The sequence below is a fragment of the Colobus angolensis genome, unplaced genomic scaffold, assembly GCF_000951035.1.
Source record: "Colobus angolensis palliatus isolate OR3802 unplaced genomic scaffold, Cang.pa_1.0 Scaffold403, whole genome shotgun sequence".
Taxonomy (NCBI): Eukaryota; Metazoa; Chordata; class Mammalia; order Primates; family Cercopithecidae; genus Colobus; species Colobus angolensis.
In genome coordinates this window covers 486,670-512,838 of record NW_012117411.1, presented here as the reverse complement: position 1 = coordinate 512,838, position 26,169 = coordinate 486,670, and the positions used below count along the sequence as shown (strand labels likewise).

General features: G+C 41.6%; 1 protein-coding gene across 1 annotated transcript in view; it reads left to right on the top strand.

Annotated features, from left to right (window-relative positions):
• Positions 1 to 26,169, top strand: part of DOCK4 (dedicator of cytokinesis 4) — a 477,639-nt gene that overhangs the window by 328,617 nt on the left and 122,853 nt on the right. The window contains exons 21-24 of the mRNA XM_011955954.1: positions 1,068 to 1,422; positions 5,815 to 6,007; positions 22,445 to 22,572; positions 24,677 to 24,811. Of these exons, the coding sequence (XP_011811344.1) occupies positions 1,068 to 1,422; positions 5,815 to 6,007; positions 22,445 to 22,572; positions 24,677 to 24,811 (811 nt within the window). The remainder of the gene's footprint in view (positions 1 to 1,067; positions 1,423 to 5,814; positions 6,008 to 22,444; positions 22,573 to 24,676; positions 24,812 to 26,169) is intronic.

Below are 26,169 nucleotides of genomic sequence, written 5' to 3'. Positions count from 1 at the left end.
GACCATCCTGGTTAACACGGTGAAACCCCATCTCTACTGAAAAATACAAAAAACTAGCCGGGCGAGGTGGTGGGCGCCTGTTGTCCCAGCTACTCGGGAGGCTGAGGCAGGAGAATGGCGTGAACCCGGGAGGCGGAGCTTGCAGTGAGCTGAGATCGCGCCACTGTACTCCAGCCTGGGCAACTGAGCGAGACTCTATCTCAAAAAAAAAAGAAGTTCCTGGTTCTTGCTTCCACCAACCTGACAGAGACCATCGGAGAACCATTTATGTTAAATTTTAAGAGCAAATAGGGTGGCTTAGCAGGGATTATAATGAGGAAACCTGAGACTTTACTGGGTCTTGTGGTCTCTGGGTGCTATATGCTCCCTTGTCTGTGGAGATACTAATCCCTTACTTGCAAACATGTTGAGAAAGAGTGCAAATTCTTAAAGGAACTGTCCAGTAACAGCCCTGGTAGTCTCCTGATTCCTGTTGTTGAGGACCATCCTATTTGGTGTCAGTAGATTTAAGTAGACAATGTAAACATTTTATAAAACAAGCATTTTGTGAATTATACATTTGTAATTTTGAGCTGATTGAAGGTAAAATGCTAAGTGGCAAGAGTACTACTTGTCAAAACAAAATTATTTTTTCAAAAACAGTTACCTTTTTGTTGACTAAATTTAAAAAACATCTGAGGGTCAAAAACACTTAGTGTTCATCATACTCCAGAATGATAAAGTGTTTGTTATTTTTTTTATTTTTTTAGACAGAGTTTTGCTCTTGTTGCCCAGGCTGGAGTGCAATGGCGCATTCTCAGCTCACTGCAACCTCTGCCTCCCACGTTCAAGCAACTCTCCTGCCTCAGCCTCCCAAGTAGCTGGGATTACAGGCATGCCCCACCATGCCTGGCCAGTTTTGTATTTTTGGTAGAGACGGAGTTTCTCCATGTTGGTCAGGCTGGTCTCGAACTCCTGACCTCAGGTGATCCGCCCGCCTCGGCCTCCCAAAGTGCTGGGATTACAGGCATGAGCCACCACACCCGGCTAAAGTGTTTTTAAATTTTCTATACGTTTCTCTCACTAAGCATCAGAGAAAAGTGGCTGTTCCCTGTAAAAGTAAATACTATTCAAAAAAGCCTCACAGGGCCTTGGTGTTTACATGAAGAATTTGAAAGTTTAATGCCATACCATAGTTTTTATGCCATGTCACTGTTAAATAAATACTCTTTGTCTCCTTTGAAGCTAACTTTTAAAAATTGTATTTTTAAGGCACAAGAATACATTTTTAAGTATATAGTTCAATCTCGAAGGCTGTTTTCCCTTGCCACTGGTGGGCAAAATGAAGAGGAATTCCGCTGCTGCATTCAGGAGCTTCTCATGTCAGTCCGTTTCTTTCTTTCACAAGAGAGCAAAGGGTCTGGAGCATTATCTCAGTCACAGGTAATTTCTTTTCATCTATGCTGAATAGAAGAAAGCGATAAGTGCAGTTTATTTATTTTTACACAGCAGTGTAATCAAATGTTTTCTCCACCAGAAGTCAGTAGCTCCAGTTTATATTTGTAGCTTAACCAACTTTATGAGTAGACTTTTAAAATTCCCCTACCTTCTGTGTACCAGCTGAGCAGAAGTGGGTTGCCTTTCCCTTCTCTCTCTGCATGGAGAGGCTATTGGTTTGCATCAGCTTCATTTCCAGTTACCAGAACACATACTGATGATTGGACATGCTGTCACCACCAGCCCTGGGGAAGGAATTTCACTAGAGCCAATCTCTTGCAGTTCTTTTCCCCAAGCCTCTCACTGCATTTCAATCTGTCAACTTGAGAATCATTATATTGAACTCAGCTAAGCTGCATGTTGTTTTGTTTTATTGAACTTGACCCTAATCATCCTGGGAGTGATCTTTTAAGACCAGTGCAGAGCTGCTGCTGCCGCCAAACTCTATTACCGGAAATGGCCCCACATGTTTTTTTTAAGAACGGGATCCATCTACTTCCCAAATAGCATGGCCTTGAATATGTTCCATGAGGTAATTCTGAATATTTTCCCTATACTTTCTCGATTCTTCTTGTGTACTTTTAATTCTGATGACTTGGTTAAAAACCTATCAGAAGGAGAAGCAGCCTCTTACCATGCCCTAGAGGTTAGAGAAACTTGTAATCATTGAGAACTGGGACATAAAAAGGGAGATTGGGAGACAAAATTAGATCCTTAACAGTGTTGTTATGATTTGGTGCTATGTGATGTTCAGAAAGCAAAACACCAGGAGTGCAGCAGCCCTCCGATAATGTGCTGTATTTTTTCTGAATGTTGAGAGGTCTATTCTTGTTCCTCTCTTCTTTATAGAGGTGGACTCTTCTTCCATCTGGGCAAGGATACAACTCAGGCTCTTTTAAGTGTTGTTTTGGCCTTTGCAGTCAAGAGTACAATCACTGCACTATGGGAACTTGCCAAAGACCTCAGTGTCAAGTTGCCCACTACTAGCTCAACCCTGATGACAGCACTTGATATTTAAGCAGGATAATCCAACAGGCTAACCGTGCATTCCTTTAGATCAGAGTTCTTAGAAGTTTACTATCTCTACAAAAGTAATTCAGAATTTGAGTTTTCACCCTGAGATTTTTTTTTTTACCGTTTATCGGTTACAGAGATGAAACTTGCCTAATTCACACCTGAAAAATATTTTCTTACTCTTAAGAGTAACTTTAAGGCATGGTTTCTTCTTAGAGATTCAGGAGACTTTTTTTTTTTACCTTAATTGTACCACTGGATCCTGGAGGTCCCCCTAAGGTGGCTTGGGCCACTGGGGTACAGCAGAGTGGAGCAGCTCGCTTTCACCTCTTCGACACGCTGACTCCCACTGCTCTTGATTCTCTGAGCTCTATCCCACAGCAAATTTTAGAAACAAATTTAGCACCTTCAAAGAATCATATTTGATATTTTTTGTTCTCAGCTTTTAATCAAGAGATAATATGTAAATGTGCCCATAAAGTTTCTGAACATCTTTGTAAACTCTGCTGAAGTCATTCTCTGTTATTTTGTGCAGTATCACTTAACCTGTATATTTTGATGTGATAATTTATGTTTAGTTTGATGCTAAGAAAAAATCCATATAAAATGATAAAATGGTTAGTTTTCTTTATTAAGCAATGAGAACTTTGCCTCTTTGTATTTGGGGAAGACAAGAAATGCCACACACCTCTGCCCATACCAGGTTCCCTTTTGATCCCATGCACTCTCTGCAGAGGCAGTGCCACTAATTCAGTGGATTCGATGTGTTAGTTTTCTGTATAACAAATGACCATAAGCTTAATGGCTTTAAACAGCACTCATTTATTAGCCCACAGTTCTATAGGTCAGAATTCCAGGCAGGCTTGGTTGGGTCCTTTCCTTAGGATCTCCTAAAGCCAAAATCAAAGTGTTGGCTTTCATGTGTTATCTGGGGGCCTGGAAATGAATTTACTTCCATGATCTTTTATGCTGTTGGCAGAAATGTTCCTTTGTTTTCAGAAGACTAATGTCCCCGTTTCCTTGATGGCAGTCAGCCAGTGGGGGAAGGTGCTGTCAGCTGCCAGAGGCCACTTGCAGTCCTTGGCACATGGCTGCTCCATCCTCAAATCCAGCAACAGTATGTCAGATTCTCCTCATGCTTTGAATCTCTCTGACTACTTCTCCTGCTACCAGCCAGAGAAAACTGTTTTAAGGACTCATGCGATTGGGTGAGACCCACTTGGACAAATTTCCATATTTGAAGGTCAACTGATGAGTAATCTTGATTACATCTGCAAAATCTCTTTTGCCATGTGACATCTTTTGCCTGTAATCAGAGGAACACCACCAGGGGACAGGGTCACGGGAGTCGTCTTAGAATCCTGCCTGCCACATTTACAGTCAAATAAAATTCGGCTCTGCATTGGTCCAAGCTTTACTATTAGGCTGCCTTAGAGGCAGAAACCTGGTTTCCTTGCTCCATTTTGCATTTTTCCATGTGGGCTACAATTCAGGGCAAACCCTGTCTTCTAGAGGCCGTCCCCACAGTCCTTTGGGCTGGATTGATGCGAAGCTGCCCCACAGATGTATCCATCCTGGTCCTGCTGGGTAGGTTCATTTAGTCCTCCTGTCCCACATGCAACTTGCTAATGACACTGTTCTTGTTAGCCCTGTCCTGGAAGGACTAAGGACTAACCCAGCTAGTACAACAGTGATTCTTAGCTTTCCATTTCATGGACACGCACCCCCTACCACAAGATCCCTAAAAGAAGAAGAATATCAGAAGGAATAGAGCCCAAACTCTGCTAGACGATTCCCAATAGTTATCTTTCCCTATGTGTCCTGGCTACCAGGAAGGTCAAAATTAAATTGTACTTTTATTTTTACTTGCAGTAAAAACAATCAGCTTGCCCTGGCACAGCTGTCTTCCTGCTGTCATCACAAGATCCTTGTTCCTTTATCCTTTTTAATCATCCTATTATATGTGTATCTTACACTGTAGGCACATTCAGATATCTTTTTGAAGTCAAGATGTATAAATAAATAAATAATGGATAAATTAAGGGATACCTGAGGAAAATCAACTTAGTTGACTTTTCACTAATCAGAAAGCTGGGCTCATTTTATTTAACTTCATTGGTATGACTCAGCTCTCTGCAGGGTGACATGAAGGTTATATAAATACAGGCTCTAACAGAGAATACCAAGTTATTAACTTTAAATATATTCAAGTAAATCTATAATTTTTAAGAGCCAAGGGCCATCACTGTTGACTTATAGCACCTGAAGTATTTTGATGGCTCTGGCATCAAAAATAGATATTGGCCCTGCTAGATATTTTTGCTGCTGCTGTATAAATAAATAAATACTAAAATTCTTAAATTTGAGTTTGAGTCTGTGTTTGAATCATCAGCACATGTAGACGCGACCTATTTTCTGATGGAGCCAGATCTTATTGGTACGCCAACTAGCACTTGAATCTCAGCATATTAGAAACACGTGCCTTCCCTGACTAGGTACAGTTGAAGCTAGTCGACTCTTCTTCCATTGCCCTCCTTTTATGGAATTTTAAAAGGCTGACTTTGTTTGTTTTGATGTATAATCCTAGCCGAATTTTTTAAGTATGCCCTTTGAGATTTGATGTGAGCATCTTTTTTCCCCATAAGAAATGATTATTGGGTTTTTTATTTACATAAAAATATTGTTCTTAGTCTGTACACACAGTTCTTGGTTTAAAATAGATCTTGAAGATCTTGTAATGATCTTTTTGTTTTACAGGAGATGAAACTAAAGCCTAAATGATGAAACTAAAGGGTGCTCAAATAACTTTCCAAAGTCACAGAGTTGATTGAAAGCAAAGCTAATACTATATATAACTTAGGTCTTCTGATGCCCTGTCCTGTGTTTTTTCTTAAATCAGAAATGGAGTGCTTTGGAGGAATTAACATGTTTGGTTTCTTAAACATGAATGAGATTTAAGTGAGCGTTTCAGAAAGTTTCTTCCAAAAGGAATGAATATAAGTGACTACAGTCCAGGTCTTGGTTGAGCATTCTTTCTATTCAGTCATGATGCACTTCAGTTATTCTGTGAGGCTTTTGTCAATCCTTTTGCTAATGTCAGTAATTTTCCAAAATTTCCCAGTTTTTATTATGCTGCTCCTTTGTACATTTCAAAAACTGTCATATTCTGCTGCACTTTTTAAAGCTTTAGGTAACAGAAACATTTCATACTTGTATTCCTACCATTCAAAAATACTTGCCATGGTCCTTAAACTCACTGACGCTTTGCAGCATATTTCTCATGACATATCTGGAAGTTCATTTAAATTTCTTCTTCTTTTTAAGGCTGTGTTTCTGAGCTCTTTCCCCGCCGTGTACTCAGAACTGTTGAAGCTCTTTGATGTCCGGGAAGTGGCTAACTTGGTCCAGGACACTCTGGGCAGTCTGCCGACCATCCTGCACGTGGATGATTCCCTGCAGGCCATCAAACTGCAGTGCATTGGCAAAACCGTGGAAAGCCAGCTTTATACCAACCCAGGTAGGGTGCTGAGTCTCTTGGAGGAAATTTTGCCTCTAAAAAGCCATTTTGTGCCTTGTAGCCATTGGTCAGCAGATGCAATTAAAAACAAAAAACTTAAAGGCACTTTCTCAAAACCATTGTTTATTTGGGTGGTAAATGTATTTAGTAGTCAAATACAAAAGTATGGCCATTAAAACTTTATTTCTGGAAATAATGAAAACTAATGATTAAATTATTGTTTTTTATGTTTGATGGGATTTAACACTTTTCCTTCAGAGATGCTTACAGGTACCTGATAGGATCCTTATTTGTCTCTTTTGTTTTTAAAAGGTTTTCATCAGTTTGCATTCTGAAGCTATATGAAACTTTGCATTATTGTTTTTTACTTTATCCCGAGAGCAAGTGGTCAGTTACTTAAATTAATTTTGTTATAATAACTGTTAGTAAGTTCCATGGCCTCTTGTTTTCTTCTGTTTTCTTTTTTTCTTTTTTCCCGAAGAAATACCAGAGTGACTGCTAATCTCATTTTAAAGTTTAAGAAATTTACATCAGCCTCCCAAGTAAAAAACTCAATAAAATAAATTCCATTAAGAATTATTTTCCCTGACAGGCACGGTGGCTCACACCTGTAATCCCAGCACTTTGGAAGGCCAAGGCGGGCAGATCACTTGAGGTCAGGAGTTCAAGACCAGCCTGGCCAACATGGTGAAACCCCATCTCTACCAAAGATACAAAAAAATTAACCAAGTGTGTTGGGAGGTGCCTGTAATTCCAGCTACTCATGAGGCTGAGGCAGAAGAATTGCTTGAACCTGGGAGGCAGAGGTTGCAGTGAGCCAAGCTGGTGCCACTGTACTCCACCCTGGGCAACAGAGCAAGACCCTGTCTCAAAAAAGAAAAAAAGACTGATTTTCCCATATGAATGTGTATGTATGTATAATTTTTTGAAATAGTTTTATATATAGTAAACAAGTTTTTACATATTTTCTTGTAAAATATTTTGTATATACATTTAAGAATAGAGCATAATAATGGCAAATCATTAACAAATCTTAACATTACCACTTATTTGCTTTAGATTATTACTTTTTTTTTGAGACAGAGTCTTGTTCTGTTCCCCAGGCTGGAGGGCAGTGGTGCAATCTCGGCTCACTGCAACCTCTGCCTCCCACGTTGAAGTGACTGTCCTGCCTCAGCCTCCTGAGTAGCTGGGATTACAGGCATGCACCACCACACCCGACTAATTTTTGTATTTTTAGTAGAGATGGAGTTTCACCATGTTGGTCAGGCTGGTCTCGAACTCCTTACCTTGTAATCTGCCCACCTCGGCCTCCCAAAGTGCTGGGATTACAGGCGTGAGCCACCACATCTGGCCTTGCTTTAGATTTTTTATTAAGAATTCATCACAGATATACTCAAGGTCCTCCTGTCTAGGCTCCCACTTCCTTCATAGAAATTTCCACTATCAGAGATTATGGTTCCTATTTTCTATTCCTTTATTACATAGCTTTAAAAATATGATTTTTTCTTCTTTACAAATTTTTAAATCATTTCATCTTTAAATGATAACACTGCATTGTATGTAACTCTTTGGAGTGCTTTTTTTGATTAATATTATACTTATTGTTTGTTTGTTTGAGACAAAGTCTTGCTCAACCACCCAGGCTGGAGTGCATTGGCACAATCTCAGCTCACTGCAACCACCGTCTCCCAGGTTCAGATGATTCTGCCGTCTCAGCCTCCTAAGTAGCTGGGATTACAGGCACCCACCATCATGCCTGGCTAATTTTGTATTTTAGTAGAGATGGGGTTTCACCATGTTGGCCAGGCTGGTCTTGAACTCCTGACCTCAGCTGATCCACTCACCTCGGCCTCCGAAAGTGCTAGGATTACAGGCATGAGCCACCACACCCAGCCTAATATTATACTTTTATATTTTTCCATGCCACTAGATATAGCTCTACTTTGTTATTTTTTACTGTTGTACGATATTCCACTGTATGAACATATCACAGTTAATTTATTTTTTCTCCTGTTGAAGGACTTTTGAGATGTTTCTAATTATTTTTTCTGAAATAGCACTTCAAACAATGTAAAAGAAAGTTCAACCTTCCGATTTCTCCCAATGAAAACAAGAAAAGATACTTCTTGTTGTGATTTTCCGACTCTGCTGCTCAGAGCCCTAAGGGTTCTGTACAGTGACTCGGGAATCTCTCCGGGGTTGGGAACAGGGACTGTACAGGGGATGTAGGTCCCGATGGAGCACCCTACTGTAACTCAAGCACCAACCGTGCTTTCACCACACTAAGAAAAGTTCACTCCTGTCTCAGAGGAATTGCTGATTTCTGCCATATTTCTCCCACAGTGACCAGATAATTCTTTGTTAAGTTAACGTCTTACACTAAGAGAGCAAGACAGTCATCAAAATTATTTTCAAATGTAAGGAAAATATTATGGGGGTTTGTGTTCATTGCCTCTGAGCAATGTAATCTGTCTTTGGACCCAGTTCCTTGTTGGTTCCTGATGCTCTGTAGGCAATAGAGAAATCAGGACTAGAAAGATACACACAGAAGAAGCTGCTGCGATGCAGGATAAGGAATGTTGGGTCCCGTGGGAATTGAAGAGAACATGTACCATGGTAAGGGATGGAAGGACTCATGAGACCCAAGAAATGTTGACCCTGCAGGGTCTGTGTCAGTGCCCTGGAAGAGAGGCTTAGGGCCAGTGCAGGGAAGCTGGTAATTGTGGATATGGTGGCATGGAAGAGGAAGAGAAGAAGAGGAAACCCTGTCTGCTCATGTGTGGGAAGCTCGCCATGGAGGATGATTATGGAGAAGCAAAAGTGGCTCACGATCAACAGAATCCTTATCTCATGCAGATGTTGAACAGAGAAAAGGCTTCTGTCCCTGCTGCAACAGGACGTGGCTTGGCTTGGTGTTTCCTGACTCATTGAAGAGACTGTGATGTATAGATGGGCCAGGCAGAACACATCAAGAAGGAGCCCATCTTTATGGGGAAAACTAGAAAGTGTCCCTGAGAGCCTTCCAGGGCTCAGAGTATCTTCTGTTTAAATCACACGGGACTACACAATACTGCTAGGGAAACGTGGAAAGTGTTTCTAGTGACTTTGGCATTCTAAATCAGAAACTGTGGACTTAGGGGACTGATGGGCATATTTATGTTGTCTAGTTGAAAGAGGAGATGTGGGAAGGAAAAGAAGATGTGAAATGCAAACAGCAGGCTCCACAGACAGTGTCAGAGAACAGGATGTGATATCTTGGGTTGTGGTTAACTGGAGAGTGTGATCCTGACAAGGGCCTGGGTACATCTCACAAAAATAGGCTGATTCTGTCTGACTGGAGGGGAAAGAAGAGGCACAATATAAAACTATATAACTAAAGAACTATAATAAAAAAGTGCCCAGTAGTCCACTCAAAATAAAAGGTAGAAGGGTTAAGCCTAACACTTCTGACCTTCCATTTAAAAAATTAACACACACATACACAATTTTTACAACAGCTAAGGGTTCTTTGGGGGGATGGGGAACTTGGGATTGAATGCCCTAGGTTTTATCTTGTTTCCCAAGAGATAGCTGTATCCAAATAACAAGGAATGGGTTAAAAAAAAAAAAAATTATTATAAACACAAAACAATAGCATCACCAAAATATGGAAATAAGACTCATTTTAGATATAGTTATGGTGTAGTCATTTCCCATTGCCGCTGTGACAATAATCGCAAACTTAGTGGCTTAAAACAACACGAACTTGGCCAGGCGCAATGGGTCACGCCTATAATCCGAGCACTTTGGGAGGCCGAGGCAGGAGGATCATCTGAGATTGGGAGTTCATGACCAGCCTGACCAACATGGAGAAACCCCATCTCTACTAAAAATACAAAATTAGCCGGGCCTGGTGGCAAGTGCCTGTAATCCCAGCTGCTCGGGAGGCTGAGGCAGGAGAATCGCTTGAACCCAGGAGGCAGAGGTTGCAGTAAGCCGAGATAGTGCCATTGCACTCCAGCCTGGGCAACAAGAGCAAAATTCCATCTCAAAAATAAATAAAATAAATAAATAACAAACTTCTTATCCTACTGGTCCATAGGGTGGAAGTCCAAAATTATTCTCAATGGACTGAAATTAAGATATTACCAGCATCTCTACAAAAAAATAAACAAAAAATAGTCAGGTGTGGTGGTGCATACCTGTGGTGCCAGCTACTCAGCAGGCTGAGGTGGGAGAATGATTTGAGCCCAGGGGGTTGAGAATATAGTGAGCCATGATCACACCACTGCACTCCCACCTGGCTGGCAGATGGAGACCCTGTCTCAAAAAAAGGGGGGAGCAAAGAGTACAGTTGGCTCACATTTTAAGAAAATGAATTTCAAAACTTTTTCAGACCTTAGATGTTACAAGCCCTTCAAGACATCTAGAAAGTTCTAAAAGGTGACTTTTTTTTTTTTTTTTTTTTTTTTTTTTTTTTTTTCCGAGATGAAGTCTTGCTCTGTCGCCCAGGCTGGAGTGCAGTGGCCAGATCTCAGCTCACTGCAAGCTCTGCCTCCCGGGTGTATGCCATTCTCCTGCCTCAGCCTCCCGAGTAGCTGGGACTACAGGCGCCCGCCACCTCGCCCGGCTAGTTTTTTGCATTTTTTAGTAGAGACGGGGTTTCCCCGTGTTAGCCAGGATGGTCTTGATCTCCTGACCTTGTGATCTGCCCGTCTTGGCCTCCCAAAGTGCTGGGATTACAGGCTTGAGCCACCGGGCCCAGCCCCCAAAAGTTGACATTTTATTAGAATCCTGTATTAGTCAGATTTCTCCAGAGAAACAGAACCAATAGGGTGTGTGTGTATATACGTGGAGGAAGGAGGGAAGGGAGGGAAACAAGGAAAGAAAGGGAAGGAAGCAGGACGGAAGGAAGGAAAGTAGTCATAAGGAAATGTTTCACGTAATTATAGAGGCTGAGAAATCTGCAGTCAGTAAGCTGGAGACCCTTGATAGCTGATAATACAGTTTCAGTCTGAGACCAAAGGCCTGAGAAGCAGGAGAGACAATGGTATAAGTTACAGTTCAAGTCCAAGTCCGAATGCAAGAGAAGACCGTTGTCCTAGCTTGAAGACCATCAGGAAGAGAGAGGATATTCTCCATTACTCAGCCTTTTCTTCGTTTCAGGCCTTCAGCAGAGTGGACAAGGCTCACCACATGGGGAGGACAGTTTGCTTAACTCTGTCCAGCAATTCCAGCATTATTCTCCTGCAGGAACTTCCTCACAGACACACCCAGAAAAATGTTTAACCAACTAGCTGGGCACCCCATGGCCCAGACATGTTGATACATTAAAATTAACCATCACAAACCCCAAGGAGAAAAAAGCAGAGGCATGCAAAGTAACACACATGGCTGCAGAATAGTCATGGTTGAGCTTAGAGTAGAAATTAACACATAGAGAAGACAGAAAGAAGGACATATGTGAATGTCAGCACCACAGAAAGGAATGGAATGTTGTCCCGGGAGGATTCAAGACAGGTTGTGTTAAGGGTCTCTGGGCAGCCTCGCAGCTGGACAGAGCAGGCAGGAGGACGGAATCACCCCCTTAGTCACACCCCCGGGGTCAGATTCTAGAACATCTGACCAAACCTGAAGGACACAGATAACATTTGGAATCTAAATAGATTGGTATCTGATATCTAAATAATCTGGGGTCCAGGTGGACTTATTTAAAGCATGAAAAATCAGCAACTCATTTTTCCCTTTCTCCACCAAATGTTATTCTTCCTATTTGCTGAAGGCCATGAATAGAAGAGTCTAACTAGTTTTGGAGAAGACAGCTTTGGCAACGACAAAAGGGTAGATTTGATGTGGAGGGATTGTTGGAGAAGAAGCGTGCGTGGAGGGTAGCAGAGACACAGTTTAGGGCATGGTAGTCAGAGGTCAGGAGCAGGGTCTCCCGGACTTTGCAAGGTCAGATTCTGCTAGAGCTGTGGGTTTTACATTCACTTTGCATTTGTCACCACTGCTTGGTACTTGATTTGTTTAGCAGATGTCTGGAGGTAATGCTGAGCTATTTTCTTGCTAAAAAATAACTATATATGTTTCTATTTTGGAAGAATTGAACAGTTTATCAGGCAAAAACCCAGCACAGATAATAGAAGTGTGTATAAAGACCTAAAGGCACTGATCATGTACCGTTGGTGAGAAGATTGCTGATATGACTTGCTTTTGCCTACAAACTAAAAAATAAGTGTTTTAGGGTAGGTATTTTTTAAAGTAATCAAGTGGTTTTTTTTGTTTTTTTTTGTTTGTTTGTTTTTCTTTTTGGCAGAAACTCCCCAGTCCCCATTAAGAATTTTGTGGATTTTATACAAAACTGCAATAATTAAGGGAGAGAAAGAGAAAGATAGACTATTACTCTGTTTTTAAAGTATACCTAAGAATTAATGCCCTCCCCAACACTTTAGGCCATAATGTAAAGAAAGGATGTTTGATAGGTTTTTCTGTTAATTTGACAACTTCAGGAATAAAATCTTACTACAGTTGATGGGTGCCTAGTAGCTTTTATTTCTTAGAACTGTAAAGTGCAGTTTAGTGTTGGGTTTTATTGCATTGCAAGTGATTAAATTTCTTTTATTCTTAAAAATGACATTTGTTTAGAACTTTTCTGCTAGCCAGGGCTTGCGAAATACAGAGTCCTTATAAAGAATAAAGTTGTATAAATAAGGGCTTCTTTCTTCTCTAGAAGCAGAGTAATAATGCAGGACCACTGGAAAAAAATGTACAGACCTTAGTTTTTTTCATATGGAATTTGTGATGATGATCCAATATAAAAGTATATTTTCAAAACCTACCTGGGACCTCAAGAAAGCCTTTGGCTAAAAATCATTAGTGTTCTGTTCCTTCAGTCTCTATCCCTTTACTCACCCCCCTTCTTCCCCCTTACCTGTATTCCCCTCTGGCTCCCTCTCCCAGGCTTTTCCAAAGGGAAAAGACTCAGCGGTGAATGCCTTTCCAGGTGTTCTTCACCATCAGGGAGCTCTGAAAGCACTTGCTAAAAGTTTAACAGTTTCCACGGGGTTTCAGGCTCTTTTCTTGGATTTTATGAAAGATTTGCCCACATAATGATTTTGGGTTTTCTGTTTTTGTTGTTGTTGTTGTTAAAGTTTAAACAGCTATAACCATGTTTAAGTGGATGTTCTTAATGAAGACCCTAGAAAGATGTATCTTTGAAAGATAGTTTCTACGTCTGTCTCTAGACAGAGCAAAGATAAAATTAAGAGTTTTAGGTAACACCTCACCCTGCACATAGAACTTAAGATGAAAAATATGCCTCACTGAAATCATAGTTGCCCCTAGGTTTTCAGTGTGGGTTTTGAAAACAAATGTAAACTCACATATTTTGGGAGTCACGAGACTCCCTTTCAACTTAGTTCTCTTACTATGTTTCTGAACTTTTCAATGCTGATTGACAGTATAACAAGCACATTACTGGAGAAAGGGTGACACCTGTATTATTTCATTTCTTAAACGTCACTCATCCACATTTGCACAGATTTCCAGAGGAATGGGGAGCGTGTGTGTCACAGGCAGCTGCCGTGGCTTGCAAGGTAGTGGGAATCGCTGTCTCCCCGTGCTCAGAGCAAGCACCAGCAGATGGAGTCATTGTAAACTAGACTGATAATGGGCCTCCTGCACTCTTCCTGTTTAAGCTCTGTTTAAACCTGAAGACAGAAATGCCAGGCTCTATTTCAGTAACCTGTAATATCCAGTAGAACTCATGATGGAGTTCATTCATTCAACAAATATTTATTATAGGCAGACTCCACAGTATTATATTAGAAATATATTATGGTGGAAATACTATAACAAATTGAACCGATAGAGTCCCTGCCTGATGTCTGTATACAGTAAAGCACAAAAGAAGGTGTCGTACAAGTAATTATAATATGATAAAGTACAGCAGCATTTGTGACGGGGCAAGTTTCCAGGATGCCTTGTAGCAGGGAAATCTGAGCAAATCTTGGGGCTCATTCCACCTGCTTAGCCTCAGTTAGTGCCATCCATGTGCTGACCCAACTCTCACGTTTGTATGTCTAGGCCAGATCTCTCCTCAGGGCTCCAAACTTGAGTATCCAACTGTGCTCTTAATTTCTCTCGTGGATATTTCACAGGCTCCTTAAACTCAGCATGTCTAAAATGGAAATCTCAGCTTTTTTCTCTCTGAGCTTACTCTTCCTCGGCTCAGTAGGTGGCAGCACCATCCACCTAGAAGCCTCACAGTCATTCCTTCTCCCTTTTGCCCTTTGTCTCTGTCCATGGCCAAGACACCTCACGTGAGTCTGTAGCTTCTCCACACCCCCACTGCCTCCTCTCCTGTCCAGCGGCACTTGTTCTGAGCTGCCTCTGTCCTTTCTCTCCTTGTTTCCTGTATTTCCTTTCGCCTACCCATCTATTAGCCAAAGTTACCTTTAGAATCATACCAGATGATGTCACTTCCAGCTCCTACTCACATCCCAGTTCTGTTTTACTGGGGGGCACGCTCCAGAATTGATCTTCCATGCCCCATGATGTGGCCCCGTCCACCTGTCTCATCCCATCTCCTTGCTACTTTTCTCTGGAATCCACTTTCTTCAGCTCCTACCTAACAGAGTTAATTCCCACTTATCCTTCATGGTGTAGTCTCTTATTTTCTCAAGAAATCTTGCTGCCCCACCCACTCAATTATCACTTTTATAGTACACGTGTTTTGCTTCTTGAATCACCTAGCACAATTGTAATGAAATAGAGAATTGGGTATTTCATTGATTAATGTCTGTTTCCCTCCTCCACCCCAGAAGGGAAAACCCCAGAGGCCAGGGACTTTATTTGCCTTGATCACAATGATATCTCCAGCTTCTCTAATAGTGCCTGGTACAAAGTAGGTGCTTAATAGATGTTTCATGAACACTAGGTACTGACTGAGTCGTGGGTTAGGGATCAGGATACAGTAGCAAAAGCTACTAAATAGCCGGGCGCAGTAGCTCACGCCTGTAATCCCAGCTCTTTGGGAGGCCAAGGCAGGTGAATCACATGAGGTCAGGAGTTTGAGACCAGCCTGGCCAACATGGTGAAACCCTGTCTCTACTAATGTAGCAGGACAAGCTGCATACAAAACCCTTCAGACACCACGTTAAAGAAGGAAGGGCTTTATTCGGCCGGGAGCATTGGCAGGACTCACATCTCAAAAACCAAGCTCCCAGAGTGAGCAATTCCTGTCGCTCTTAAGGGCTTACAACTCTAAGGGGGTCCGCGTGAGAGGGTCGTGATTGATTGAGCAAGCAGGTGGTACGTGACTGGGGTCTGCATGCACCGGTAATTAGAATGGAACAGAACAGGACAGGGATTTTCACGGTGCTTTACCATACAGTGTCTGTTAATCTATAGATAACATAACTGATTCGGTCAGGGGTCGATCTTTAACTACCAGGCCCAGGGTGTGGCGCAGGCTGTCTGCCTGTGGATTTCATTTCCGCCTGTTAGTTTTTATTTCTTCTTTCTTTGGAGGCAGAAATTGGGCAGAAGACAATATGAGGGGTGGTCTCCTCCCTTACTAAAAATACAAAAATTAGCCAGGCATGGTGGACCACACCTGTAGCCCCAGCCAGTTCAGAGGCTGAGGCAGGAGAATCACTTGAACCTGAGAGGTATAGGTTGCAGTGAGCGGAGATCATGCCACTGCACTCCAGCCTGGGCGACAGAGCAAGACTCCATCTAAAACAAAACAAACAAAAATGCTACTGAATAAATGATGTGTATTTAAAAAAATCTTATTGGAAAAGCAACTTTTGAGCTAAGGATGAGCATGAATATGACAATAAAACAGTGTGTGGCAGGGCGGCTATGTAAGGAGTCCCAGGCCAGGAGGTGGCACAACTACCAAAAGTAAGATGTACGCAGTACATGTGTCTTGCTTTAGGAAAGATGCCTGAGGTGGAGGCATTTAGGGTGCAATTAAAGCCAGTGGGTGGGATCTGGGAGCTTAATACAGGGATCATCTGTAGCCTTCCACTGTTGCTTTCCTCTGTGATCCTGACATTGTCTTCATGAGAACGTAGCCCACTGCATCTGCAGTCCTTTCCTCTCTGAGTTCTTGTTGTCTGTATTCCAGTGTCTGAAAGGCTTGTTTGCAGGTTTTGTGACTGGCTGTGACTTTGGCAGTTCAATTCCTGGTGGCTTTGATCACAGAGGCCCATCCCAGCTCTGATGTGAGGCTTTCTGTAGTCAGCAGTTCTGCTGCATGCAAAGCTGTGCTGCTGCGTGTCCTTCTGCCTCCCTTGTTTACAATCTCCCCCTACTGAGGCCGCCCCACAGCAGTGCCCGTGTCCAGCCCATGCTAGAGCCCAGTTTGTGGAATGTGATGGCCAACCATTGTGTGTTGCCACGGGACTCAAAGACCTCGCTCTCTTGATGACCGATGCTGACTTCAGGGATCCCTGTCTAAAGCTTATTGATAGAGACCAAAGTATGACTCCTCAAAATTAACCTAAAGGAGGAAATCTACCCCCATTTCTTAGCTTCCCTTGCTCCTTCCTAGTCCCGTGTCCAGTGGGGATTACTGATGGGAGCTGGCTGTATATCCACTCAAGTGTATAGCAAAAAAGTAAATGAGAGTCACTCCTTATACACTCAAGGAGACATAGAACACCGTGAGTTTTATCTGAGATGTGGAATATGAGTGTAACATCCCTTTCAAGGAGAGAATCTGCACGGCAGATTCTGTTGTTAAATGCATGGAAAGTTAGTGAATGTTCAACTTGGGTTGTTTTATGGGAGGTCTTATTTAATGGGCCTGGTTGTTTTCTTTTAAAGGTAAGAATTAGCATATCAACCAGTCAGCTTGTTTGGCATTTATCCATGCATTCTATCCATTGCACTGGCTGCCATTGCCCAGGTAATGGAGAAAAAGCGAATCTGCAAGCTAGATTGTTATATATTTCTTTTTATACATGCCACACACAAATTATTTGTCTACCTTCCTTACTTTTTTGCAGTCGACATTTTCTTAACAGTTGGCTGCAAATTGAATTTCTAGAAATCAAATCCCCCTAGCTGAAGGAACATATCAGATAAGCTTTATCTTCCTTTCTAATTAAACATTACTAGGCAGTGACTCCTGGCACTTAAATTTTCAGGGTTTTTTGGTTTTTTTTGGTTTTTTTCCTGGTTCTTTTTGTCAAGTAATTGATTTGTAAATAAGTATTTAGGTTCCTTGGTGAGGCTTACTGTTTAAAGAAGGCTTGCAATGAATTATTTTACAAGTTTGGATTTGCATATTCTGTATGTATTTGTTTTCTTAATGTATAGATATGCCTGTGCCTTATCTGTTGTCTGTTTTGATGCTAAACCTGAGGCCAGACCTCAGGTAACCCAGTGGCAGGCACCAAAAGAAATAGGAGACTCTGGCTAAGCGTGGTGGCTCAGGCCTGTGATCCTAGCACTTTGGGAGGCCGAGACAGGTGAATTGCCTGAGCTCGGGAGTTCGAGACCAGCCTGGGGAACGTGGTGAAACCCCGTCTATACTAAAAATACAAAAAATTAGCCGGGCATGGCAGTATGTGCCTGTAATCCCAGCTACTCAGGAGGCAGAGACAGGAGAATCACTGAAACCCAGGAGGTGGAAGTTGCAGTGAGCCGAGATTGTACCATTGCACTCCAGCCTGGGCGACAGAGCAAGACTGTGTCTCAAAAAAAAAAAAGAAGGAGAGAGAGAGAGACACTTTCCCACTTATGGATGCTTTATTTGCACTCCTTATGATTTTTAGTAGCATACAGAATCACTTTTATCTATAAATAGAGGAAAAAAATTGAAAGAGGAAGAAAAGAGAATAACACTTACATAGCACTCATTGCATTCCAAGCACTGCTAGCTACTATGATCCGTAAAACAATCCCAGGAGGAGTTACCATTGCTGTCCTCGTTTTACAGATGAAAAGACTGAGGATAGTCTTTCACAGAACTGGAATTCTAATCTAAGCAGTCTGATTCTTGGGTCCTCAAGTAGAAAGAAGGCAACAAATAGGGATCTTGAACAGGGTCAGTGGTGCAAGTCAAGTAGAATTTTTAATTTTGATCAAATGTAATTTATCACTTATCTTTGTACCTGTTTAAGAAATCTATGTCTAACTCAGAGTCACTAGGATTTTCTCCTATGTTTTCTTTCAGAATTTTTTTTTTTTTTTTTGAGACAGAGTCTCACTCTGTCTCCCAGGCTACAGTGCATTGGCGCAATCTTGGCTCACTGCAACCTCCACCTCCCAACTTCAAGTGATTCTCCTGCCTCAACCTCCCTAGTAGCTGGGACTACAGGTGCATGCTGCCACGCCCAGCTAATTTTTTGTATTTTTAGTAGAGACGGGGTATCATCATGTTAGCCAGGATGGTCTTGATCTCCTGACCTCGTGATCCACCCGCCTCAGCCTCCCAAACTGCTGGGATTACAGGCATGAGCCACCGTGCTCGGCTCATTCAGAACTTTTATACCTTTAACCTTTGCATTTAGGTCTATAATCTATCCCAAGTTAAATTTTGTATTTGGTGTAAGGTAAGGATAGAGGGTTTTATTTTTTTATTTTTTTTAACATATGTGTATCCAATTGTTCTAGCACCATTTGTTGAAAAATCTTGTTTCTCCATTGAATTACCTCAGCATCTGTTAAAGAAAAAAAAATTTAATGACATTTGCTGAGGATGGTAAGTGTTATGCACGTTCCTGTGAAGAGACCACCAAACAGGCTTTGTGTGAGCAATAAAGCTTTTTAATCAACTGGGTGCAGGTGGGCTGAGTCCAAAAAAGGAGTCAGCAAAGGGAGATAGGGTGGGGCAGTTTTATGGAATTTGGGTAGATGATGGAAAATTACAGTTACAGGGGGTTGTTCTCTTGCGGGCAGGGGTGGGGGTCACAGGGTGCTCGGTAGGAAGCTCCTGAGATTCATTGTCCAGGAGAAGGAATGTCACAAGGTCAATTGTTCAGTTAGAGTGGGGCAGGAACAAATCATAAAGGTGGAATGTCATCAGTTAAGGCAGGAATTGGCTATTTTCACTTCTTTTGTGGTTCTTCAGTTGCTTCAGGCCATCTGTATGCATATGTGCAGGTCACACGGGGTATGATGGCTTAGCTTGAGCTCAGAGAACAGTAAGGCAGGCTTTTTTGAAGGTGAGGGTCATGGTGATAGGTGTGGGGATGGCTACAAAGGGATTTTGCAATAGGGAGAGAGATTGGGCTAAATTTCTAATATAGCATGGGTAAGTGGGACCTTATAGCCAAGGAACAGAGTTGGGGTGTGTACACAGGAAATTATTAAGAGGAAGTATTAAAGATAAGGTGGGAGGTGGGGGCAGGGAGTGTGCAGATTCTGGTTAAACTGACCTAACAGGATTCTTGCTGAGGACAGGGCAAGGTGATCAGATATCACCTGAGGGTGGTAGAGGATGAGGAACCCAATCAGATATCAAGGGTGTTATCAAGTTTATATTAATATATTGTTGGAATTGATTTGCTAAAGTTTTGAGAAGGGTTTTTGTATCTGTAGTTACAGATACTGTGTGGCAGTTGACTTGCAGACAAGACAAGGCTGAAATGTGGGCATGGTGTGTGTGGAGTTAGGGTAGAGCCAAGGAGCAAACTAATTTATTCCACAGAACCTCAGAAGACTCAGGTAGGCTTCAGAAAGGATCAGGAATTGAAAATATCGGGTAGCTCTGAAGATGAAATTGATTAATTTTCATATGCATTGCACCCTTCGTCTTCAGAGAAACTGATCAGCCCAAGAGAAACCATCTCAGCTACTGAACTCTGGGGACCCCCGCCTAGTGGAACACCTGTCTTCCCCATCCAACAGTGATGCTTCATTTGTTCACAAGCTTGCCTAGGCATACAGAGATTTTGTGATTTCCAGTTAGCATTTTAGTACCTTACTTGTAAAGATGAATGGACAAAGAAGGATCATCAGATATTGGAGAAAAGCCCCTAATGTGAAAAACAGAAGCCAAAATAAATAAAGAAAAAAGTAATCCCAGCTCTTTGGGAGGCTGAAGCGGGTGGATCATCTGAGGTCAGGAGTTCAGGACCAGCCTGGCCAACATGGTGAAACCCTGTCTCTACTAAAAATACAAAAACTAGCTGGGCTTGATGGCACGTGCATGTAGTCCCAGCTACTGGGGAGGTTGAGGCAGGAGAAACACTTGAACCCAGGAGGCAGAGGTTGCAGTGAACCGAGATTGTGCCACAGCACTCCAGCCTGGGCAACAGAGTGAGACTCTGTCTCAAAAAAAAAAAAAAAAAAAGGAAAAAGAAAAAAAATAGTAACTAGGAAGAAAAAGATAGTTTAGGGAGCAAAACTGTTACCAGAAGAAGGGTCTTGAGTGTGAGATGTCCAGGTTCTTGACATTCTAAACAAAGAATTGGGCAAAACATGCAAAGTAACAAAGGAATGAAACACAGGAACCAAGCAGCAAAAACGGGAATTTATTGAAGTGAGAAATACTCCACAGAATGAGAGTTGGCCCGAGCAAGCAGCTCTAGGGCCCAGTTAGAAAGTTTTCTGGGTTTGAAGTACTTCTTTTGAGGTCTCTTATCTGGATGAAGGATTTGGTCTATGGCTAATTAAAGGCTGAGGTGAATTGGCACCCTATGCAGATGAAGGGATGGTGTCTGCTTGGCCTGCGGTCAATCCGGGGCACTTTCCCTTTCCATCTGAGAGGTGGTGAAGGGGAGAGTTGCAGGGAGAGGAGACTTTGATACTTGTTACTCAGATGTGGGGATTATGGGGGGTTTCCTTTTGGTTCAGCTTTTGGAAGTTTGCATTAATAGTCCTTAAGGTCCCTGACCCCAGACTCAGGTGTTTTCCCTTTTTATCTGGCTTTGGGAAGTCAGCATGAATTGGCCTTAGATTCCCTGCCCCAGACCTTAGTGTTTTTCCTCGTTCAGCTTTAGGAAGTCAGAACAAATTGGCCTTAGATTCCCTGCTTCTAGACCCTGTTTCCTGCCTCAAAACAAATTTTGAAAAATCTCGGATTTCCTCAGGGAGAGAAGAGAATGCATCTATGAAACAAGAATGGGAAGCTCTGAAAAGAGAACATTCAGAGAAATAAACAGGAATGGCTGCATAATGAAAATACAAGACCTGTTGTTCAAAAGTTAAGAATTTCAAGGTGACAGTAGCATCGCTTACACCAGGCATGGGGTCCTTCTGAGCACAGGGACCTGTGTGACTTCTGAGGTTACACAGCCACGACACTGGTCCTTGGAGGAAGAAAGCTCTTAGAAATAAAATAGCTGATAGCATAAATAATAAAACGGAATACATTATTTGGAACATAAGGTATGGAAATTACCAGGAAGTTGAACAAAAAGAGGGGAAACATCCTAGAAAAGCAGAAGATAGCTCAAGAGATTCAGTGTAAATGTAGTTGAATTTACAGGCAAAGGATAGAAGAAAATAATCCTAGAAATAATTCAAGGCAAATTCCCAGAACTGAAGAACACAAATTTATAGATTGAAAGGGTCAAGGCAAGTTACATAATCATGAAATTTTGAATTACCAGGGATAATTTCCCAAAAGCTTTCAAAGAGAGAAAAACAAAACCAAGCAAAAATCCTGTCACGTACAAAGGTTTAGAAATCAGAACAGCAGCAAAACCATAATGTTAACTTTGCCAGAAATTGTGATATAACCATTTTGAGAGGCTTGGGGGAGAAAAGGCAGTGTATTAGTCCATTTTCACTCTGCTGATAAAGACATACTTAAGACGGGGTAATTTATAAAGAAAAACTGGTTTAATGTACTCACAGTTCCATGTGGCTGAGAAGGCCTCATAATCATGGAGGAAGGGGAAAGGCACATCTTACATGGTGGCAGGTAAGCGAGAATGAAGCCAAGTGAAAAGGGAAACCCCTTAAAAAACCATCAGATCTCGTGAGACATATTCATTACCACAAGGACAGTATAGGGGGAACCACCCCCATGATTCACTTCTCTCCCACCAGGTCCCTCCCACAGGGAATTATGGGAGCTACAATTCAAGATGAAGTTTAGGTGGGGACACAGCCAAACCATATCGGGGGTTAAAAAAACAAAACAAAACTAAGTCCTTATCTACCATAGTGGGAAGTCAGTAGGTGGTCTATCAATGAAAATTCAGGAAACAGCAAGAGAAGCATGTAATTTAGAAATTTAAAGGTAAAACAAACAATTCTAAAAAGATATCTATTTCACCTGAAAGTGTCAAAGGCCTCCTGAGCGTAGGAATTGTGCATTAGGGAAAGGAACTGATGTTTTTCAATATAAACCTTGCAGAACTAACACCTTTGTAACTACATGTGTTAATACTTTAACCACTAAAATTGAATTAAAAGTAGATAAGGATTTGCCCTAGGTATTACGTGGGACTCCAACAGATGTGACACTAATGACTCTTCTCTCTTCAGATTCCCGATACATTCTTCTGCCTGTCGTGTTACATCACCTCCACATTCACTTGCAAGAACAGAAGGACCTGATCATGTGTGCACGTATCCTTAGCAACGTATTTTGTCTCATCAAGAAAAATAGCTCAGTAAGTAAATACAGGTCATAGTGTATAGTTCCCATCAAATGGCTTCTGGAAATAACTTGTCATAGTCTACAGAAACCGCACTGAAGAGGAAGCCTCTGAGACTCACTTTTATTTCCAGCTGGGCTGGACTTTTTGCTCCTCTTTGGAAGGAATTTTTTTAACCTTGTGGGATTCTGTAACCCCACATAACCTGGGTTCCCCAAACTTGTATTTCAAGGAAGAACTGCATACTGAGTGAGAAAAATTAGAAAGCTCAAGGCCTCCCACACGTGTCTTTAATCTTGATATGATGACTGCTCTGTGGCAAGAATAAATTACTTCTTGCAACGTGAAGTCGTTTTTGATCCATTCTGTGAAAGGCCACTTCATGATACTCAGAACTTGGCTATGGTCCTTGGGCTGAGTCCCCTGGAAATTGCAGAAGCAAAGGACAGCTCCAGGAGATTGGGGGTATCTTACAATATAACCATTACTTGGCCCCAACAGTGATCTCCAAATTGTTATGGATTTGGGGATCCCTATCAATGTGCTTGACGCTTGATGCAATGCAATTGCGTTAGAGAATGCACTGCAAAATGAGAAGAATCACATGCTTGCCTATAAATGGGACAACTCGGAGTATTTGTGTTCATGGCTCAGGGGTCTGGTGTGAAATCCACATATGGAGAATATCCTGTTCCACTTCTGCCAATATGCAACTGTTAAGTAACCATTTTGCTCATCGGTAACAGGTTTTATGGAGCAGAGTTTGGCAATGAGTGCCAAGAATCCTGTTTCTCTGCTTCCCTATTACCTTTAGGTTTCAGTTTCCCCAATTTGTCACTTACGATCAGCTTCTGAAGATCAGTGAGCTGGGATGGGAACTCAGTGGAGTTGTTGGAGATAGAGCCCCGGTAGCGTGGGAACAGAGTTGGCATTTGAGAGAAAAAAGCTAGAAATTCTGCCTCTAGAAGTGTAATAAGAGGAACCTGCATGGAACAAAGCAGTTGACTTTTTCCCACCCCCATGATCCAGGCCCCAAAGGTGATCTGGAACTGGACAGAACAGTGGTGACAGAAGGCATGAGTTCAGTTTTAAACCCTACTCTATAAAATTCTACAAAGAATAACTATGCCATGCCTAGTTAGAATCTTTTTCCAAATTATAATTGCTGAGAGTAAAATGTTAAGTTAGATAGTTCACTGCACAAAACCAAAAACAGCAGAAGAGAAACAAAAAGAAATCACCTCCACAACTTCTGCTCTCTGTAAGACATTTAGAGCAGAAACCAAGTCACTGGAGGGAAAATCTTGGTAGTTTTCTTGCAAGTGTAAGAAAATTTGTCATGAGATCCTAGCCAAAAAACTCTTTCAAACTCGTAGTTTCTAAAAGTATTTTTTGCAAAGAGTGATCTCCTTGGTTAGGAGCATTTGTACATAGAGTTTTGTTTTGTACGGGTGGAATAAGAACCCAGTTCCACATACAGTCAGTGCAGAGCAATTTGGGTTTCTCTTTCAAGTCCTGAGGCGTGGATACTATTACCTTTGCATCGGAGAAGCAGTTTCCACATGGCCACATGACGTTATATCCACTCTGTAGCTACGGGTATTTGGGCCAAACACCATTTCCTAATATTTACTTGCAAAGGTTTTTACACATCATTTTTTATAGGAATAGCCATTTGTACTTAAAATAGAGTTTTGGAAAATGACCAGTGTAACTCCAACGATGAGAAAAGTAAATATAAGCACAATCTGGAACCGATAAATTATAGACCAAGAACCAGGATGGACTTGCAGTGAAGATTCAGGCTGAGAGAGGCACACTGACTTGCCTGAGATCACACACCCTCTTGGGAGCCTAGCTGGTGTTCTGTCTGGTGTGCGTTCATGATATCACCCACCTTTTTACTTGTATCTCAGGTATCCATTGCACCACTGAGTTGTGTACTCTTGGGTAAGCCATTATCTTCTCTGTGCCTTTGTTTACTGTAAAAGGAGATCATTCACTTAGGTGAAATCCAGGTCTCTCAAGTTCTCTGACTCTTTGACTTCCCCTTTTCTGTTAGATTGAAGTGCATGTTAAACCCCAATTTCCTGAACACATTATTTTTTTCTCTCTTAAGGAAAAATCTGTGCTGGAGGAAATAGATGTGATAGTGGCCAGCTTGCTGGATATTCTGCTGAGGACCATATTGGAGATCACCAGCCGACCTCAGCCGTCCAGCTCAGCAATGCGGTTCCAGTTCCAGGATGTCACTGTAAGATCATAGAGCAGATGGCATGTGGAACAGGGCCTGGTTGTGCTTGTTAAAGCTTCAGTCACGTTGCAGGTGGCTTGATGTTATAATCTAGAAAATCTGACCTTAGGAGAGTAACCCATGAGCATTTCAAAATCATATGAGGTTACCTTAATTTTACAAGAAAACCAAGATATAAAGCATGTTTGTTAAAGGAACTTGGAATAAGCAGTTTTTAATTGCAGAAAGCCAGCTTTGATATTAGTCATACCTTGTCCGGTTTAAATTAATCCCAGATTTTATATCCCAAGTCAACTTGATAACTTTTTATTTTCTTATCATCCATCAAATTGCTTGAGGAAATGAGAAGAGTGAAACAGAGTAATAGGAGTCAGGGGCCCTGAGTTTTCATTCCAGATTTTTCAATCTGACTAGTCATGATCATAACTTTTCTCCGCCTCAGTTTCCTTAGCTAGGAAATGAGAAGGTTGAAATTGGCAATTTTATTTATTTATTTATTTATTTTCAAGACGGAATCTTGCTGTGTCGCCCAGGCTAGAGTGCAGTGGCACAGTCTTGGCTCACTACAACCTCTGCCTCCTGGGTTCAAGCGATTCCCCCTGCCTCAGCCTCCTGAGTAGCTGGGATTACAGGTGCCCGCCACCATGCCCAGATAATTTTTGTATTTTTAGTAGAGACAATGTTTCACCATGTTGGTCAGGCTGGTCTCGAGCTCCTGACCTCAGATGATCCAGCCGCCTCGGCCTCCCGAAGTGTTGGGATTACAGGCATGAACCACCATGCCTAGTCTGCAATTGGCAAAATTTAAGGTGCTTTGAAGTGCCACTATTTTGAGTCTAATATTATATCTGTATTTTATATTCATGTAAAACATTAAGAAAAAATATTAAGAAATAATATATCTAACTGTTAAAATGTGTATCTATTTATGTATATACAGGAATACAAAATGGTATAGCTACCATGGAAAATAGTGGCCCTCCTATATATACTATAATATACAAGTTATGAATGGTGCACTTTCTCAATACTCTCATCAGCATTTGGGGGTTGTCTCTATTTGGAGTGGAGAGCATTCTGATAGCTATGTAGTGGTGTCTTATTGTGGTTTTAATTTTCACGTCCCTAATGGCTAATGATGCTGAGCATCTTTTCACATACTTATTTGCCATCTAAATATCCTCTTCAGTAAAATGTCTTTTCATGTCTTTTTGTCATTTTTTAAATTGGATTGTTTTTCCACTGTTGAGTTTTTATTTCTTTTTATAGTATGTGGTTTGCAGGTATCGTCTCCTACCCTGTAACTTGTTTTTTCACCCTCTTAACAAGCTCTGCAGAGCAAAAATTTTTAATTTCGT